General features: G+C 40.8%; 1 protein-coding gene across 1 annotated transcript in view; it reads right to left on the bottom strand.

Annotated features, from left to right (window-relative positions):
- The window catches only part of LOC124788540 (1-phosphatidylinositol 3-phosphate 5-kinase), a 407,657-nt gene that overhangs the window by 251,889 nt on the left and 136,738 nt on the right, over positions 1-19,030 (bottom strand). Inside the window, exons 11-12 of the mRNA XM_047255810.1 lie at positions 10,179-10,377; positions 2,789-3,056 (exon numbers count right to left, since the gene is read on the bottom strand). Coding sequence (XP_047111766.1) covers positions 2,789-3,056; positions 10,179-10,377 — 467 coding nt within the window. The remainder of the gene's footprint in view (positions 1-2,788; positions 3,057-10,178; positions 10,378-19,030) is intronic.

Below are 19,030 nucleotides of genomic sequence, written 5' to 3'. Positions count from 1 at the left end.
TTAAAGACAGTATTGAGAAGCGAGTGTAAGGAGTGAAGTAGGATGTTAATTTCTCTAAGAGGTATTTGAATTCTAGGGTTTATAACGATGTATGCTAGGGCAATGGACTCTGAAGCCTACTCAGGAAGGAGGAGGAGGGCGCACCCAGCATTGATTAGATGGAAAAGGGCAGAGAGGCAGATCCAAGAAAGGCTGACCTATACTGTGAGGGCAGAGGCACCAAGAAGAGGGCCAACCTGTACCACAGTATATCAGGAATTTGTTTAAAGGGTCATACCTACCAAAACAAAAGGAGGAAGTGCTTTCATAGTATCAACCCGTATGTGAGGTATAGATACTGTGCCTAAAGGAAAAGGGCGTATCGTGACAAAAGTCACAAATTTGTGGAGATTATTCTGGTAAGTTTGAATTCTCATTTCCACTCGCATTGTTATGTTTGCGTGAAGTTACATGTGTTGAAAAAAACACCTTTATTTACCCAGAGTTCCTCCAGATTGTAAAAGATATTGAATAAATCCATACTTAGAAAAAGTAGTATGCGAAGTAAGGGCAAATAACAGCATAGGCTTGGGCAATGCACACTTGGAGTTTGTGATTGAAAAGTGAACAGATAGATTCTTGTCCTCATTATAATGTTTACATTGGTCAAAAGGTCCATGAGAGAGCTATATATGAAGTACCCAATGGCTAAAACAATAAAAGTATAAAATATCGTGTGTTCGAGCTAAGGGGAGGGATATGTAGTGCCTCGAGAATTATTCTGGAGATTTTCGTATTTCCACCGTCTCGAACACGCGTTATTTTAGAGATAAGTGTGGTAAAGTAGAAGTGTGTCTACTGCACCACAATTATGTGTGTGTGGGACGGACGTGTATCAGACGGATGATCAGTGTGGGCAGGTAGTTGCTGAGCCCGCCAAAGAAGATACACGTCCAGCTCAAGGAATAAATGCACTGTACTCCGTGCAGCATCACACATTATTGTGTGAACATTTAAATGTTGTTGAAAGAAGAGAAAAGACAATTACTTATTATTCATTCTCTTACTTTCACAAGGTCTGGACAGTTGTCTTGTTAAACTTGGAGAGATTTGTAGACTGTATTTATGCAAAAATGAATGTGTGTGATAGTTCCTGGCAGACCGGAAGGTGTCGAGCTTATGAAAATGCTTTAGTTGTATGAAAACTGTTATGTGTGATGAAAATACAGTGAGATTGAGTTCAAAGTATTCTTGAATGTACGGAGTTATTTTTTAAAAAAAAAAAATCCGCCAAAGCAGCATCTTATCTTCAGAGAAGTTGTGCAGGACATGGCAGCCGGCTATCATAAAAAGAAGTTCGGCGAAACAACTCCATGTAAGTTCGATAGCCAAGGGGGAGTGTGAGTTTCGCACATCAGTACCACACTGCCACCCTTAATCACCAGAAACCGCCAAAGTATCACTCAGAGAGAAACTGCAAGCATAATTGGCATTTCACAAGAATGTGTGGGTCACATTATTGCTTTGCTTCGCTATCAGAAGATCTGTGCATGGTGGATGTCCTGGATGCTGATTCCTGAAATGAAAGTGCACAGACTTGAAATTTGTCAGGAACTCCTTTCGCATTATGAGAACGAAGATGACGCCTTTATTCCTTAAATTGTGACAGGAGATGAAACATGGTTACACCATTATGACCTGGAGACGAAATGTTGGTCTATGGAATATCGACACAAACACTCGCCCCAGAAAAAGAAATTCAAGACTCAGCCTTCAGCTGGAAAAATCATTGTTCTGGGACGCAGATGGTGTTATCCATGTTGATTTCCTTGATTGTGGAACAACAATAAATTCAAAGCATTACATCACAACACTGCAAACTCTGAAATGACAGCTGACAAGGGTCTGAAAGGAAAAGGGAAATGGAAATGTTTTCCTGCAGCATGACAATGCCAAACCACACCCTTCACTTGCCACTACAGCAGAACTTCACAGACTGAATCTCACCACCATATGGCATCCTCCATACAGTCCAGATTTAGCACCGTCTGACTTCTGTCTGTTCCCGATAATGAAAGATGAGCTGCGGGGACATCATTATGCTTCTGATGAAGACGTTGAGAGAACTGTGAGACTGTGATTGTGGAAAGAGAGTGTTGACTTCTTCCAGGACAGATTCAGAAAACTTTCTCATCATTAGCAGAAACATATCCAATTGGCTGGTGATTATGTGGAAAAGTGAATATTGGTAATTAAAGATCACATTCTAAGGATTATTTCTGCATTTGATTTATCAAAATATTCCTATCCAAACCCAATTAACAAAATGGAGGCATTACTTTTCATTCAACCCTCATACATTGGGAAGAATCTCCTACCATGCACTACATAGTGTTTCGCAGGTGTAGATGTAAATGTTCGTCATGCAGTGTACTCAGAATAAGAACTCGAAGTCAGGTACAAGGTGTCAGACCTAGGGTTGCTGACAGCTTTACTTACTCCCAAATAATGACAGGCTGTTCCAATAATTTTGTTCCTATCCTTTATGACTAATAAAAAGAGTTTATACAGAATCAAATATTATGAAGGAATGGGTATCACTGCCTGTGAATATTACAACTATTTGTACTTTCACAGTTTAATTAAACTATTTGGTTTATTATTATACAGCCATATAACTAATCTTGAAGGTGCTCATTCCACGGAAGAAAAAGTACACTGAAAACACAAAATTAAAAATATTCTGCTAACTTTACACAAATTTCAGTATAAATATGCAAGATAATAAACAAATAAAAATTTTTAGAACCTGATTCCATGTGGAATGTACGCAAGTAGAATGAATGGCAAGTTCCAAGTTGAGGACGACCAATGTGTGCGTCAACAGAAGAGACAATGTCTGCCTTGGTGCAGCGTGCCACTCGATTCAAAACACTTGAACGTACATTCAGCGCTAGGGTTATTCCTTGTGCAAGTAACAAATCCTGTGCCAGACGAGACACTCCACGCCCTACAAGCAAAATATCTGGTTGCAAGGCCACAATACGTGCAACTGCATTACGCAGATATTCGTGCTCCTGAAACATACAGTAATTTTGATCATCAAAAACAGACTATTATTTGCACTATATAATACTAATCAAAACTTAGTTTGTATACAGTGATTCAGTTGAGGATTTATAACAGATGATAATTAAGAAATACTTTGAGCTGTATTGATGTCTACGAACAACAGTTTAATAATAAATGTAAAACAAAACAAACTGAATCTTAAAATCTGCCATATTTGCTAAGGAAGGGTCCTCACAACTCTATATCTGCCAATGATGCTTAACTCTTGATGAAATGGACGAATGCTGTTAGATCTAATTTTTCTGGATGTGCCTTTCAAAGAAAACAATGTAACATTCATTTCAAGACTCTGTTGATGAAATGCTATCACACAGAAGAAAGGATATAATATGGAATACACATCTGAAACAAATGAAAATTTTTGATATGATCAGAACTCAAAGGAGGAGTTCCTGCTTTAAGGGAGCAGTCACCTTGCCATTAGGATATTTAAGCACATCTCTTGGCATTACATGTATTCTCAGTGTCACTTTATGTTCTGTCCAACAATGGAAAATATGAGATGGAATAACAACATTTGAGCCTAGGCAGCTGAAGGTGACAGTTGCTATGTGTGTGAGAGTTTTGAATGTGGGGTGTTTTGCTTTTCTACATATGATGCAGGACAAGTTCGATAGTTGAATAATATCTAGCAGTCTCTTTCAGTGTACCTGGCTGCCACTCAATACCTATTTTTTAGGTTCTGCCCCATATTCCTTATTTTTGTGAGAGGTTAGCCATCTCAAGCAGATCACCACTGGAAAGGAATGTGGATGGAGGCCATTAGTTGGTTTTCCCCAACCAGGGACTGTTTCTAAATACATACAATTCAAGAAATGAAATATTTGTTGGTGAATCATTAATAGTCATGAGAAAAGGGTCTCAGGGAGTCCATCTGGAACTTTAATGCTATGAGGCTCTACTTTATTAAACAGAGAAAATCCTTCTATATTTACATCACTCAAATCAGTCTGTGAGCTTAGTCTGGTTGATTTTGCATGATCATCAACTTCCCTCTTACCAAGCCAAGATGTTAATGCAATTCAAATTTGGTTTGCAGCAGCTTGTTTAATCATTCCAAGTAAAACAAAGTAAAAAAGGAAAAATCATAAGACCTGTCATAAACTGATGTATTGAATCACATTATTTTTTCATTGTTTTCTATATAAACTGAATAAATTATAGACAGTGCCAAAGGTAAATTAACAAGTTATTTTGTGGAAATGATAATGTTTTGATACATCGTTAAATATCTGTATCCAGAGCAGCATTCCTGCATCGACATTGTCACAATCAAACTAAACACAATAGAATTAATGTGAAGCAGTGCATAATGTAAAATATGTTTAGTGACCTTGAATGTATTGATATTAAAGGTCTATTCATGTTGGTCAATTAAAGTTCACCCAGGATTGTGCAAAGATTCATAAATTACCTTCAAATTTTTCAACTTTTCTTTCCCATCAATTTTTCCAATTATTCAAGCAATTATTAATCAATTTCCATTACCACATACCTATTCATTGACTTCTGGAAGAGGCTTGAGCACTACTATACTGAAGCTGATGAAACCTTATTTTAATAAAGAAAATCTCTGTTCATCTAAACCAAATGGTGACTGGCAATTACTCAACTGTCCCTATAAAGGTAAGGCTTCTTGATGGTTGCTGTACCTCTTACTGTGTCTCCTAATGAGATCTGTAGCTGATTTTTTAACAATGCTTACTGTATTCATGCTCAGGACTCTCTCACAATTTTTTGCTTTCCTCATCCCCCTCACCCTCCCCTTACCCAAGTAAACACACACTTTCCTTCTGAATCTGCTTAGTGTATTCATCTCTTGGTCTCCCTCTATGATTTTTACCCTCCACGCTGCCCTCCAAAGCTAAATTTGTGATCCCTTGATGCCTCAGAACATGTCCTATCAACCGGTCCCTTCTTCTTGTCAAGTTGTGCCACAAACTCCTCTTCTCCCCGATTCAGTACTTCATTATCAATTGTTTGGTCTATCCATCTAGTCTTGAACATTTTTCTGTAGCACAACATTTCAAAAGTTTCTCTTCTTTTCTTATCTCAACTGTTTGTCCACATTTTGCTGCTGTACAAAGTTACGCTTCAGACTGCTACTGCTACACAAGGCTTTATAACATTTACATTTGCGTTAGATGGTAAAAAATATTTCTTTTTCAATATAATTTTGTGCTAGTGCCAGTCTGCCTTTTTTTATCGTCTCTGGTTCAGTCATCATCAGTTACATTAATGTCCAAATAGCTTAAACTCACTACTACATTACTGTTTCATATCTTAATCTCATTTCCTCAGTATCAACTGATTTAATTCAACTGCTTTTCACTACCCTAATTTCAGTTTTGTTGATGATCATCTAATAATCTCTTTTCAAGACAGTGTCGATTTCATTCAGCTGCTTTTCTACGAGGGCCGTTCAGAAAGTAACCTCCGGTTGATTTAAAAACATACACCAAGTTAAATAAAAATATTTTAATATATACATCTTACAACTACATCTTTGCACTATTTTTCTACATAGTCTCCATAGCGATTGAGGCACTTATCGTATCTCTTCACAAGCTTTGAAATTCCTTCTGCATAAAAATCACCCGCTTGTGGCTGGAGCCAGCCTGTGACCGCATCTTTGAGCTCTTCGTCGTCATCAAACCGCTGTGACCCGAGTCATTTCTTCAAATGCATGAAGAGGTGATAATCACTTGGCGCCAGGTCTGGGCTGTAAGGTGGATGGTTGATAACGTCCCACTTGAAGGAGTCAAGAAGGGCCGTTGTTCTGCGAGCAGAGTGAGGACGGTCGTTATCGTGCAAAAAAAACGATACCGGAAGTCAGCATACCACGGCGTTTGTTCTGTATAGCCCGTCGTAACTTTTTTATTGTTTCACAGTACACGTCTTGATTAATGGTCGTACCACGTTCCATGAATTCAACCAACAACACCCCTTTGGCATCCCAAAACACTGTTGCCATCAGTTTTCTGGCAGAAAAATCTTGCGAGGCTTTTCTTGGTTTGGTAGGCGAATTTGAATGTGCCCACATCTTTGATTGTGCTTTTGTCTCAGCGTTCACGTACTTAATCCAGGTTTCGTCACCGGTCACGATTCTGTTTAACAATGGTTCTCCTTCGTCCTCATAACGTGACAGAAAGTCTAATGCAGAGGCCATTCTTTGAGTTTTGTGGTGGTCGGTAAGAATTTTGGGCACTCATCGTGCACAGAACTTACGGTAACCCAATCTTGCTGTCACTATCTTGTACAAGAGAGTCTTAGAAATCTGTGGAAAACCAGTAGACAACTCCGACATTGAGAAACGTCGATTTTCACGAACTTTTGCATCAACTGTCTGAACGAGTTCGTCAGTCACCAATGATGGTCTACCACTCCTCTCTTCATCATGAACGTTTTCTCGTCCACTTTTAAATAAATGTACCCATTCACGGACAACTCCTTCACTCATAACTCTTGGTCCGTACACGGCACAAAGCTCACGATGAATACCTGCTGCAGAATATCCTTTGGCTGTAAAAAACCTTATGACAGCACGCACTTCACATTTGGCGGGGTTTTCTATTGCAGCACACATTTCAAACTGCCACAAAAACTAAACTAGCGCAGGTACGACGTTCACTCGACCACGGCTTGATGCCGACTGACCTGTTGAGTGCGTGAACGCACAGATGGCGTCGCTACTCCCCCCACAACCCGCACTGTGACTAATCGGAGGTTACTTTCTGAACCGCCCTCGTATGTCCTTTGCCATCTCTGACAAAATTACAGTATCAACAACAAAGCTTAAAATTTTCATTACTTCTCCCTTAGTTTTAATCCTATTTCCAAATTTATTCTCAGTTTCCTTTACTGCTTCCTCAGTGTGCAGATTTAATAACTTGGGGATAGGCTACAGCCTTATCTCACTCCCCTCTCAACAATTGCTTCCCTTCCATGTATTCTGGCTGCAGCCTAGTAAGTTAAATAACCTTTTCCTCCCCATACTTTACCCTTGCTACCTTCAATATCTAAGAGAGAGCAATCCAGCAAAAAAAAAAAAAAGGAAACTTTCTCTAAATCTACAATTGCCTCACGCGTTCCCACATTTCTTCGGAACCCAAAACAAACTTCCCCATCATCAGCTTCTACCAGGTTTTCCACTTATTTATAAATTAATTTATGTTGATATTTTGCAATCTTGGCTTTGGTTGTACTCTCACTCATCAGTACCTGCCTCCCTTGGAATTGTAATTACTATATTCTCCTTGAAGTACAGGGAGTCAACAAAAATATGGAAACATCAAAAACACAATCTATTACCATGCCGCATATGGTGTAGGAAGAAAACAGGTCCTGTATGGTTCTCAGGTGAATCTTATACCATTCTTCTTGAAAAACAGTGGCAAATTCAGGTAATGATCATGGAGACTAATAGCAATCATGCACCCTTTTCTCCAAAGTACATAACAAAGCCTTGATAATACTGAGTTATGGTGACTATGGTGACCACGGAAGATGTGAAAATTCATCATCGTGCTCCCGAAACCTGTCCTGGACTATGTGAACTGTGTGAACAGAGATCCTGACATCTTGGAACACAGCATCACCACTGGGGAATAAACACTGTACTATGCAGTGGACCTGATCAGGCAAAATGGTCACATAATCCTAGGCAGTAATGCGACCTCACAGAGCAACCATCGAGCCAATGGAATACCACAATATAATGAGCTCCTCATCCAGACAGTGATGGCCCAAGGAGTGTTGACTGTTTATGGTGTCATCCCCTGTCTTGATGCATCATGTGGATGCAGTATGGAGGGGTATGTGGTCATCACACTGCACTTCTGGCCATTTTACCATCTACTCAGTCAAGTACCTCCTCAACTGGCATCATGAGGCTTACAGCACCCCACACTAGTCTTCTCACCATGGAAAAATCCTTGGTAGTACTGGGAATCAGTCCCAGGCGCTCGGCATGCCAGCCTTCTACAATGACCACTCATCTATGAAGGTGGATAAGTACCACATTATGGCTACTGAAATCATCAGCAAACCCCTGCCGTGCTTCTTGGGATGTAGACTCGGCTACAAGTAAGAAAAGTGTGAAACTAGACTCACCCGATCATATTACTTTCTTCCATTGCTTCACGGTTCAGGTTTTAAAGCTATGGTAGCATGTTATACAGTTACGGGCATTTGCATCACTGACGAATGGTTTTGGAATTCCAGCTTGCTCTGCAATTTCTTACTTACAGACCTCCTGTTGTGTTCTTTTGGTGCTGCAAGGTTCACGAGTGTGACATTCAGTCCTGCAATGACTTTTGCAGCTGTCATCCTCTTTATTTTTCATCACAATCCTCTTCAATGACTGACTGTCATGACAACTCAACACACACTTTCATCCAAATTGTGACTTAGTGAATAATGTTTTTCTGCTTTCCCTGTATGCAGCATAAATCTTCGACATGGTGCCTCCTTAAACACCAAACACTTCAGCTGCTTTGCTTATGGAAGCACTCACTTAACAAGCAACAACACATGTTTGTATTCACTTAGCTCTGACATAAAGCACTCACATCTACATAGAACATTGTTCTTACTGTGACTTTCAATGTACTGAGAACACTGCACAGATGCTATTCATGGTCAAATACAACAGTGCAACCTACAGGCATGGATAGCATCTGCATTTAAGTTGAAACATGCATTTCTTGCAGTGTCTGCATATTTTTTTCCAACTCCTGTATTTCATATCCCTTTTACATATTGCACACCTGATGAAATACTTTTCTTGTGGCTGGCTCTCCCAAGGATCTCAATATGGAATGTCATTTACTCAGGAGTCATTGTTTTGACTTAAATCTTTCAGTGCTCAATCAGATTCTTCTCATACTACTGTATCTCCCACCTCATCTTCATTTACTCCCTCTTCTCCTTCCATAACATAGTCTTCAAGTCCATTTCCCTTGTATAGTCCTCCTATACATTCCACTAAACTTTTGGCTTTCCCTTCCTTGCTTCGTAACAGTTTGCCATATGAGCTCTTTATATTCATACAGGTCCTTCTTCATTCTCCAAAGGTCTCTTTAATTTTCTTGTAAATGGCAAATATTTTTCCCAAGGCGTGTGTGGTTTTACATGCAATCTTTAACAAATTGATACATAAAGTGAATAAGCACACACAAACATCATTGTTATCGATGTCCAATACGTAAAAAATAGTAAACATCCATGTGCTTACAAACATCTCAGTTCATCTTGATCCCTACTTGTTGGAACAGTGGTTTCAAACACTTGGGATGGAACAGATGCTTTAACAAATGTCAAATTATTTTTTGCCAAGTTCATTTTACTTCATAATAGTGTCTTCCTCGTTCTCCTCCTCCTCCTCTTCTTCTTCTTTTTCTTCTTCCTCATCTACATCTACAAAGATACTCTGAAAGTCACCGCATGGTGCGTGGTGAAGGGTACCCTGTATCACTACTAGTCATTTCCTTTCCTGTTGCACTTGCAAACAGGGTAAGGGAGAAACGTCTGTCTATACGCCTTCACATGAGCCCTAATTTCTCTTATCTTCAGGGTCCTTACACACAATGTATGTTAGTGGCGGTAGAATCGTTCAGCAGTTGGCTTCAAATGACGGTTCTCTAAATTCCAGTCCACTTCTTGGGCATTTTCCACAACTTGCTCATACTGTGAAACTTCATATCTACTTTCTATTGTACTCTATTCTGCTTCTTAAAAATTTTATGTCTATTTATTTATAATTTATTTTGTACCTACTTCTGAAGTCACTCTCTTTTCCTTCTCTGTTTCAACATATTCTCTCTCTCTCTCTCTCTCTCTCTCTCTCTCTCTCTCTCACACACACACACACACACACACACACACTTCCACTTCACACCTACCTTCTTTCATTCCCTACCTGTATCCAAAGAAGGAATTGCATTTCCTGACTATCATGCCTGTTACCATTATGACTATTGATTATACGCCACTTTTAATTTGTTTCTCATGCTATGAATAAAAAAGAAACAACTGAAACATGTAAATGTCAGAAACTTCAGACATACCTGCATCATGACAGGTTCAAGAGACAGAAGTCGCCCTTCAATGCGCTGATAGACTATTGAGCATCCCAAAAGTAGTATTCTGGGGTTTGTTAATCGAGCAGCCATGGACCTATGAGCCACATTTTTAGTACACACAATTCCATTTACTATACAGCTTTCTTGTCGATTCCCTCCAGGTACCTTCTTGAACTGGACGTATCTACAAACAGGAAAATTAAAAATAATTGTGACAGGCAAGTTATATATTATAAAGCAACTAAACATTGTAATTGAAAATACAAAAGTAAAAAACTAATGTTCAGCAGAATTTGTAACAGAAGAGGAGCACTGGCCTATCAACTGCAAGAACAGGACCAATATATGACTGTCTGCAGACACAGAAACCTTGCGATTTAGGAAGCAGCCCAGCCAATGCCAAACACTTAAAAATATTTCCACATTTCTCTCATAGTCACCTCAAATGTAAAGATGAAAGGCAATGTCCATGCAATTCTCAGGTTATCTTTCCCCCCTCACCCCGTGTGTGGATGGTGGGTGGCAACTTTGAAATCTTCCATGGGAACTCGTGTTTTTTATTGCAGATTACAATTCTATGGCAAAATCTACGTAGATCTTGTCCAAACCATTTTCTTTGTTTCAACACATATGGCACTGTATTCGGAGGCATAGAAATTTGTACCCAATCATAATTTACAACATACTACTCAATGGCTCCCCCCATGAACCATGGACCTTGCCGTTGGTGGGGAGGCTTGTGTGCCTCAGAGATACAGATGGCCGTACCGTAGGTGCAGCCACAACGGAGGGGTATCTGTTGAGAGGCCAGACAAACATGTGGTTCCTGAAGAGGGGCAGCAGCCTTTTCAGTAGTTGCAGGGGCAACAGTCTGGATGATGGACTGATCTGGCCTTGTAACATTAACCAAAACGGCCTTGCTGTGCTGGTACTGCGAACGGCTGAAAGCAAGGGGAAACTACAGCCGTAATTTTTCCCGAGGAAATGCAGCTTTACTGTATGATTAAATGATGATGGCGTCCTCTTGGGTAAAATATTCCGGAGGTAAAATAGTCTTTAAATGCGAACATTTTTTTGGGTTAGGCTTTACCGTGACTGTTACTGACATTAAATGAAACAACAAGTTTACTGTTACCAGTCACCGTTTTATTCTTTCCACGACGCGTTTCGAAGGTTTAAACCTCCATCATCGGGTGGATTTACACTCCTGGAAATTGAAATAAGAACACCGTGAATTCATTGTCCCAGGAAGGGGAAACTTTATTGACACATTCCTGGGGTCAGATACATCACATGATCACACTGACAGAACCACAGGCACATAGACACAGGCAACAGAGCATGCACAATGTCGGCACCAGTACAGTGTATATCCACCTTTCGCAGCAATGCAGGCTGCTATTCTCCATGGAGACGATCGTAGAGATGCTGGATGTAGTCCTGTGGAACGGCTTGCCATGCCATTTCCACCTGGCGCCTCAGTTGGACCAGCGTTCGTGCTGGACGTGCAGACCGCGTGAGACGACGCTTCATCCAGTCCCAAACATGCTCAATGGGGGACAGATCCGGAGATCTTGCTGGCCAGGGTAGTTGACTTACACCTTCTAGAGCACGTTGGGTGGCACGGGATACATGCGGACGTGCATTGTCCTGTTGGAACAGCAAGTTCCCTTGCCGGTCTAGGAATGGTAGAACGATGGGTTCGATGACGGTTTGGATGTACCGTGCACTATTCAGTGTCCCCTCAACGATCACCAATGGTGTACGGCCAGTGTAGGAGATCGCTCCCCACACCATGATGCCGGGTGTTGGCCCTGTGTGCCTCGGTCGTATGCAGTCCTGATTGTGGCGCTCACCTGCACGGCGCCAAACACGCATACGACCATCATTGGCACCAAGGCAGAAGCGACTCTCATCGCTGAAGACGACACGTCTCCATTCGTCCCTCCATTCATGCCTGTCGCGACACCACTGGAGGCGGGCTGCACGATGTTGGGGCGTGAGCGGAAGACGGCCTAACGGTGTGCGGGACCGTAGCCCAGCTTCATGGAGACGGTTGCAAATGGTCCTCGCCGATACCCCAGGAGCAACAGTGTCCCTAATTTGCTGGGAAGTGGCGGTGCGGTCCCCTACGGCACTGCGTAGGATCCTACGGTCTTGGCGTGCATCCGTGCGTCGCTGCGGTCCGGTCCCAGGTCGACGGGCACGTGCACCTTCCGCCGACCACTGGCGACAACATCGATGTACTGTGGAGACCTCACGCCCCACGTGTTGAGCAATTCGGCGGTACGTCCACCCGGCCTCCCGCATGCCCACTATACGCCCTCGCTCAAAGTCTGTCAACTGCACATACGGTTCACGTCCACGCTGTCGCGGCATGCTACCAGTGTTAAAGACTGCGATGGAGCTCCGTATGCCATGGCAAACTGGCTGACACTGACGGCGGCGGTGCACAAATGCTGCGCAGCTAGCGCCATTCGACGGCCAACACCGCGGTTCCTGGTGTGTCCGCTGTGCCGTGCGTGTGATCATTGCTTGTACAGCCCTCTCGCAGTGTCCGGAGCAAGTATGGTGGGTCTGACACACCGGTGTCAATGTGTTCTTTTTTCCATTTCCAGGAGTGTACATTAGTTAGTATTACATATGTGTGTATGTTGTGTTATGACATTTGGAGGAACAAGTTCCTCCAAATGTCGTAACACAACATACACACATATGTAATACTAACTAATGTAAATCCACCCGATGATGGAGGTTTAAACCTTCGAAACGCGTAGTGGAAAAAATAAAACGGTGACTGGTAACAGTAAACTTGTTGTTTCATTTAAGGTAAAATAGTCCCCCATTCGGATCTCCGGGCGCGGACTACTCAAGAGGACGTCGTTATCAGGGGAAAGAAAACTGGCATTCTACGGATCGGAGTGTGGAATGTCAGATCCCTTAATCGGACAGGTAGGTTAGAAAATTTAAAAAGGGAAATGGATAGGTTAAAGTTAGATATAGTGGAAATTAGTGAAGTTCGGTGGCAGGAAGAACAAGACTTTTGGTCAGGTGAATACAGGGTTATAAATACAAAATCAAATAGGGGTAATGCAGGAGTAGGTTTAATAATGAATAAAAAAATAGGAGTGCGGGTTAGCTACTACGAACAGCATAGTGAACGCATTATTGTGTCCAAGATAGACACAAAGCCCATGCCTACTACAGTAGTACAAGTTTATATGCCAACTAGCTCTGCAGATGATGAAGAAATTGATGAAATGTATGACGAGATAAAAGAAATTATTCAGGTAGTGAAGGGAGACGAAAATTTAATAGTCATGGGTGACTGGAATTCATCAGTAGTAAAAGGGAGAGAAGGAAACATAGTAGGAGAATATGGATTGGGGGGGAAGAAATGAAAGAGGAAGCCGCCTTGTAGAATTTTGCACAGAGCATGACTTAATCATAGCTAACACTTGGTTCAAGAATCATAAAAGAAGGTTGTATACATGGAAGAATCCTGGAGATACTAAAAGGTATCAGATAGATTATATAATGGTAAGACAGAGATTTAGGAACCAGGTTTTAAATTGTAAGACATTTCCAGGGGCAGATGTGGATTCTGACCACAATCGATTGGTTATGAACCGCAGACTGAAACTGAGGAAACTGCAAAAAAGTGGGAATTTAAGGAGTTGGGACCTGGATAAACTGAAAGAACCAGAGGTTGTAGAGAGTTTCAGGGAGAGCATACGAGAACAATTGACAGGAATGGGGGGAAAGAAATACAGTAGAAGAAGAATGGGTAGCTCTGAGGGATGAAGTAGTGAAGGCAGCAGACGATCAAGTAGGTAAAAAGACGAGGGCTAATAGAAATCCTTGGGTAACAGAAGAAATATTGAATTTAATTGATGAAAGGAGAAAATATAAAAATGCAGTAAATGAAGCAGGCAAAAAGGAATACAAACGTCTCAAAAATGAGATTGACAGGAAGTGCAAAATGGCTAAGCAGGGATGGCTAGAGGACAAATGTAAGGATGTAGAGGCTTGTCTCACTAGGGGTAAGATAGATACTGCCTACAGGAAAATTAAAGAGACCTTTGGAGAGAAGAGAACCACTTGTATGAATATCAAGAACTCAGATGGAAACCCAGTTCTAAGCAAAGAAGGGAAGGCAGAAAGGTGGAAGGAGTATATAGAGGGTTTATACAAGGGCGATGTGCTTGAGTACAATATTATGGAAATGGAAGAGGATGTAGATGAAGACGAAATGGGAGATAAGATACTGCGTGAAGAGTTTGACAGAGCACTGAAAGATCTGAGTCGAAACAAGGCCCCGGGAGTAGACAACATTCCATTAGAACTACTGATGGCCTTGGGAGAGCCAGTCATGACAAAACTCTACCATCTGGTGTGCAAGATGTATGAGACAGACGAAATACCCTCAGACTTCAAGAAGAATATAATAATTCCAATCCCAAAGAAAGCAGGTGTTGACAGATGTGAAAATTACCGAACTATCAGTTTAATAAGTCACAGCTGTAAAATACTAACGCGAATTCTTTACAGACGAATGGAAAAACTGGTAGAAGCGGACCTTGGGGAAGATCAGTTTGGATTCCGCAGAAATGTTGGAACACGTGAGGCAATACTAACCTTACGACTTATCTTAGAAGAAAGGTTAAGGAAAGGCAAACCTACGTTTCTAGCATTTGTAGACTTAGAGAAAGCTTTTGACAATGTTGATTGGAATACTCTCTTTCAAATTCTGAAGGTGGTAGGGGTAAAACACAGGGAGCGAAAGGCTATTTACAATTTGTACAGAAACCAGATGGCAGTTATAAGAGTCGAGGGGCATGAAAGGGAAGCAGTGGTTGGGAAAGGAGTGAGACAGGATTGTAGCCTCTCCCCGATGTTATTCAATCTGTATATTGAGCGAGCAGTAAAGGAAACAAAAGAAAAATTCGGAGTAGGTATTAAAATCCATGGAGAAGAAATAAAAACTTTGAGGTTCGCCGATGACATTGTAATTCTGTCAGAGACAGCAAAGGACTTGGAAGAGCAGTTGAACGGAATGGACAGTGTCTTGAAAGGAGGATATAAGATGAACATCAACAAAAGCAAAACGAGGGAATTAGATTAGGAAATGAGACACTTAAAGTAGTAAAGGAGTTTTGCTATTTAGGGAGTAGAATAACTGATGATGGTCGAAGTAGAGAGGATATAATATGTAGACTAGCAATGACAAGGAAATCGTTTCTGAAGAAGAGAAATTTGTTAACGTCGAGTAAAGATTTAAGCATCAGGAAGTCGTTTCTGAAAGTATTTGTATGGAGTGTAGCGATGTATGGAAGTGAAACATGGACGATAACTAGTTTGGACAAGAAGAGAATAGAAGCTTTCGAAATGTGGTGCTACAGAAGAATGCTGAAGATTAGATGGGTAGATCACATAACTAATGAGGAGGTGTTGAATAGGATTGGGGAGAAGAGAAGTTTGTGGCACAACTTGACTAGAAGAAGGGATCGGTTGGTAGGACATGTTTTGAGGCATCAAGGGATCACAAATTTAGCATTGGAGGGCAGTGTGGAGGGTAAAAATCGTAGAGGGAGACCAAGAGATGAATACACTAAGCAGATTCAGAAGGATGTAGGTTGCAGTAGGTACTGGGAGATGAAGAAGCTTGCACAGGATAGAGTAGCATGGAGAGCTGCATCAAACCAGGCTCAGGACTGAAGACCACAACAACAACAACAAACTCAATGGCTCTTGAACATCCAATGGCATGTGGGTCTCCACCTCCATGCGAGCGTAAGACAGGCCAGTATATCATAACTTCTAATTGGAAACGCCATTCGCAACAGTGTATTCCTCCAACACAATGAACAGAGGACTACTTGGCAGGTTACTGTGGCCATGGCTACAGGTGAATGCTACTGTACTTTTCCAATTAGAATAGGTGTTCAAACATAAATATAGTACTGCCAACTTCAATATAAAAGTGTTCCACTTTTCAAATGACCATACACAGCAGAGAAGCAAATCTGCAGGAATGTCAGCGCAGGCATTTCTGATTCAGTCGACTACGTCTTTACAGCATGTTGGTACTTGCTGGTACACCGTATCATTTAAATATACTGACAAAAAGAAATCCAGCAACGTCAAACCCAGTGACCTAGCAGGCCAATTAATACGGTAACATCTGCCGGTCGACCAACAAGTGTAAACACAGTCTAATACCTCATGTGTTTCAATTGTGTAATGCGCCGGGCAACTGTCATGCTCGAGCCATATAACACTTGTCCACAATAAATTGACAACTGGTGCGGTGGCTGTCGGGAAGGGCAGTGCCCCCGCATAACACATGCTGAGGGGAGAGGAGTAGTGAGGGGAAGGTAGAGTCTGTTGCTTGTAACAGTGCTGGCACCACTACCTGCGAACTGTGCTTAAGACGAAATCGGAGGTGACATTCGCAGAAATATTGTCCGCTTAAGTGGCACTTCCGTTGGATAGGAAATCACCTGATTTGTGGACACATTCATGTTCGTGAGTTTTACTTGTGACTTCTGTATTATTCATTCATCACAAATAATGAAAAATGAAAGTTGATCAATGTGCAATTTATTACACTAGGAATCAAAAATCAAAAACTGATTTTTGGAATCTGTTTGCACACTACATTTATTAAACATAGCACAGCAGTAATGTCTACCAAGTGTAATTAACTGTGACTGAAATAACGATTACATTGTCATCATCATCATCATCATCGCCATCACTAGAGAGAGTGATACTGATGATAACTTCATCAATAGCCATTGCCATTATTCCATTTCATGTCCAAAACTCTTGCTCTAGCTGCTGCACTTTTCCTGCAATAACATTGCCAGTCCAGTGCACAATCTGAAAGGAAAGCAGCATTCATGAGATTCTGCAATCTTTCTTTTGACATGGCATCAGTAACATTTTTCTCACTGAAATTGTGTTTCATTTTGGCTCGTGCCAGTTCTTTTGGATTTAGATCGCAGTTGTACAGTCGTAAAGGGACTATTTTGTAGCCTCTGCTCTCATAGTTTTTAACCATGATGTTCATTCTGGCAGCTGGTTTGTTTTCCTTTACTTTACATAATAGTTCAGCCTTCCTAATTGAGTCGTTGCAATTTATTCATTTAACTCACAACCACTCTAACATCATAATCCTAAAATCACATTTATTAAGCATCCTGTTGAACTTCTTGCTGTGCTATGGTGCACTATTTATACAATCACATAATTGGGTGGAATAATAGGAACCATCATATCTGCATACCCCCCCCTCTCCCCTCTCATCGAAGTTACTTTGTTTCAACAACTTATAGAAGTTTGCAGGTTAGTGGAAATAGTTTTTGCATGAAATTTTCTGGCAAATTAAAAGTGTGTGCCAGACTGGGTTCGTAGGTTCGAGTCTTGATATGACACAAAGTTTTAATTTGTCAGAAAGCTTCAAATCAGCACACACACCGCTGCAGGGCTAAAATTTGTTCTAGTTTCTTGCATCTTGTTGCAAATACTTGCCACATTTGTCATTTCATGGAAGTTTTTCTCAAACTTATAGAGGTTGTGTGTGTTCAGTACCAGCGCAAAAATATCAGTGTTGAAAAGGAGAATGGTGCAAAGACAGATGGGTCAAAACAAATGTACCACTGGAGTCCCTAAACACATATAACTGGCACCACCAGTCAATGAAGTGTGAAATGTATTAACCAGTCAATTTGTTTCACCAGAAGGCAAAATAGAATGGCAGTACAGATGTCTTTAAATTTTAGCAGAATTTTTTTTATGGTACCTTAAACATAAATGTACTACATTTGTGATAAAAGTAATAAAAACTGCTTGCAAAAATTGAAGAGTAATTAAAAGGCAGTCTCATGGTGAGACACCACACCACATTTTTGTTTCCTGTTATTGGATAGTTGATTATACAAAGACAGAAAACATTTGAAATTTGCATACGACATCTTGAAAGTTTTTAATACAGGTAAGTCTTCTGATTAATTGAATAGTGTTTCAAGGCAAAAATCAATATGTACTCCTCTAACATTTTTTTCTATTTATTTATTTTTGTGTCTTGTTGCAATTTTTATTCATTAATAATAATGCAATGACAGTGACTACTGATCTGATTTTTGAGAAATACTGCTCTTCTGCAACAAGTACTTGCAGCAAGTTCCTGAACTAAGCCTGCCCCAGTGACTTGAAGAAGTAAACTTGAGTAAGTTTTTGTTCTAGTGCAAAAATCTCAGCAAGTGCTTACAGATGTTATTTGCTAGTGCACGCAGGCCTTTCATAATAGTTTACGTCTAAGAGGCAGCTTAACGTTGGCAGCACTTGGAAATAAATGAATATCTTTCAAGTAGTTCTGATTTTCCTTGCTTCTAGCAGCACTAGAAAATTGTCAAGTTATCACCACCAAACAGTACATTGTCAAATGTCCAGGGCAACGTCCTGCACTAGCACCTGTAGTTCCTGTTCAAAAAAGTTTGATATTTACATACTTTCAAATACGGACCACTGAGTTTGTTCCCCATGACGCCACACCATACTTCAACTGACCAAGGATGTTCATGGTCAACTTGCTGCAATCAATGGGGCTTTGCCTACACTCTAGTAATGCAAGTTACGCTGGTTAATGCTACCATGGTTTGTAAATGTAGACTCATCAGAAAATACCTTGGCAAAGAAAGTGGGGGTCATTTGCAATTGTTGATGTGCCCATTTACAAAACACTACCCAGTACCATGAAGTTCTTGATGCAATAACACGTGGTATGGATGATACTTATGATGATGCAGTATTGTGACAATACTACTTATGGA

The sequence above is a fragment of the Schistocerca piceifrons genome, chromosome 3, assembly GCF_021461385.2.
Source record: "Schistocerca piceifrons isolate TAMUIC-IGC-003096 chromosome 3, iqSchPice1.1, whole genome shotgun sequence".
Taxonomy (NCBI): Eukaryota; Metazoa; Arthropoda; class Insecta; order Orthoptera; family Acrididae; genus Schistocerca; species Schistocerca piceifrons.
Note: the sequence above shows the minus strand (reverse complement) of the source record. Positions and strands in the feature narration are given on the sequence as shown.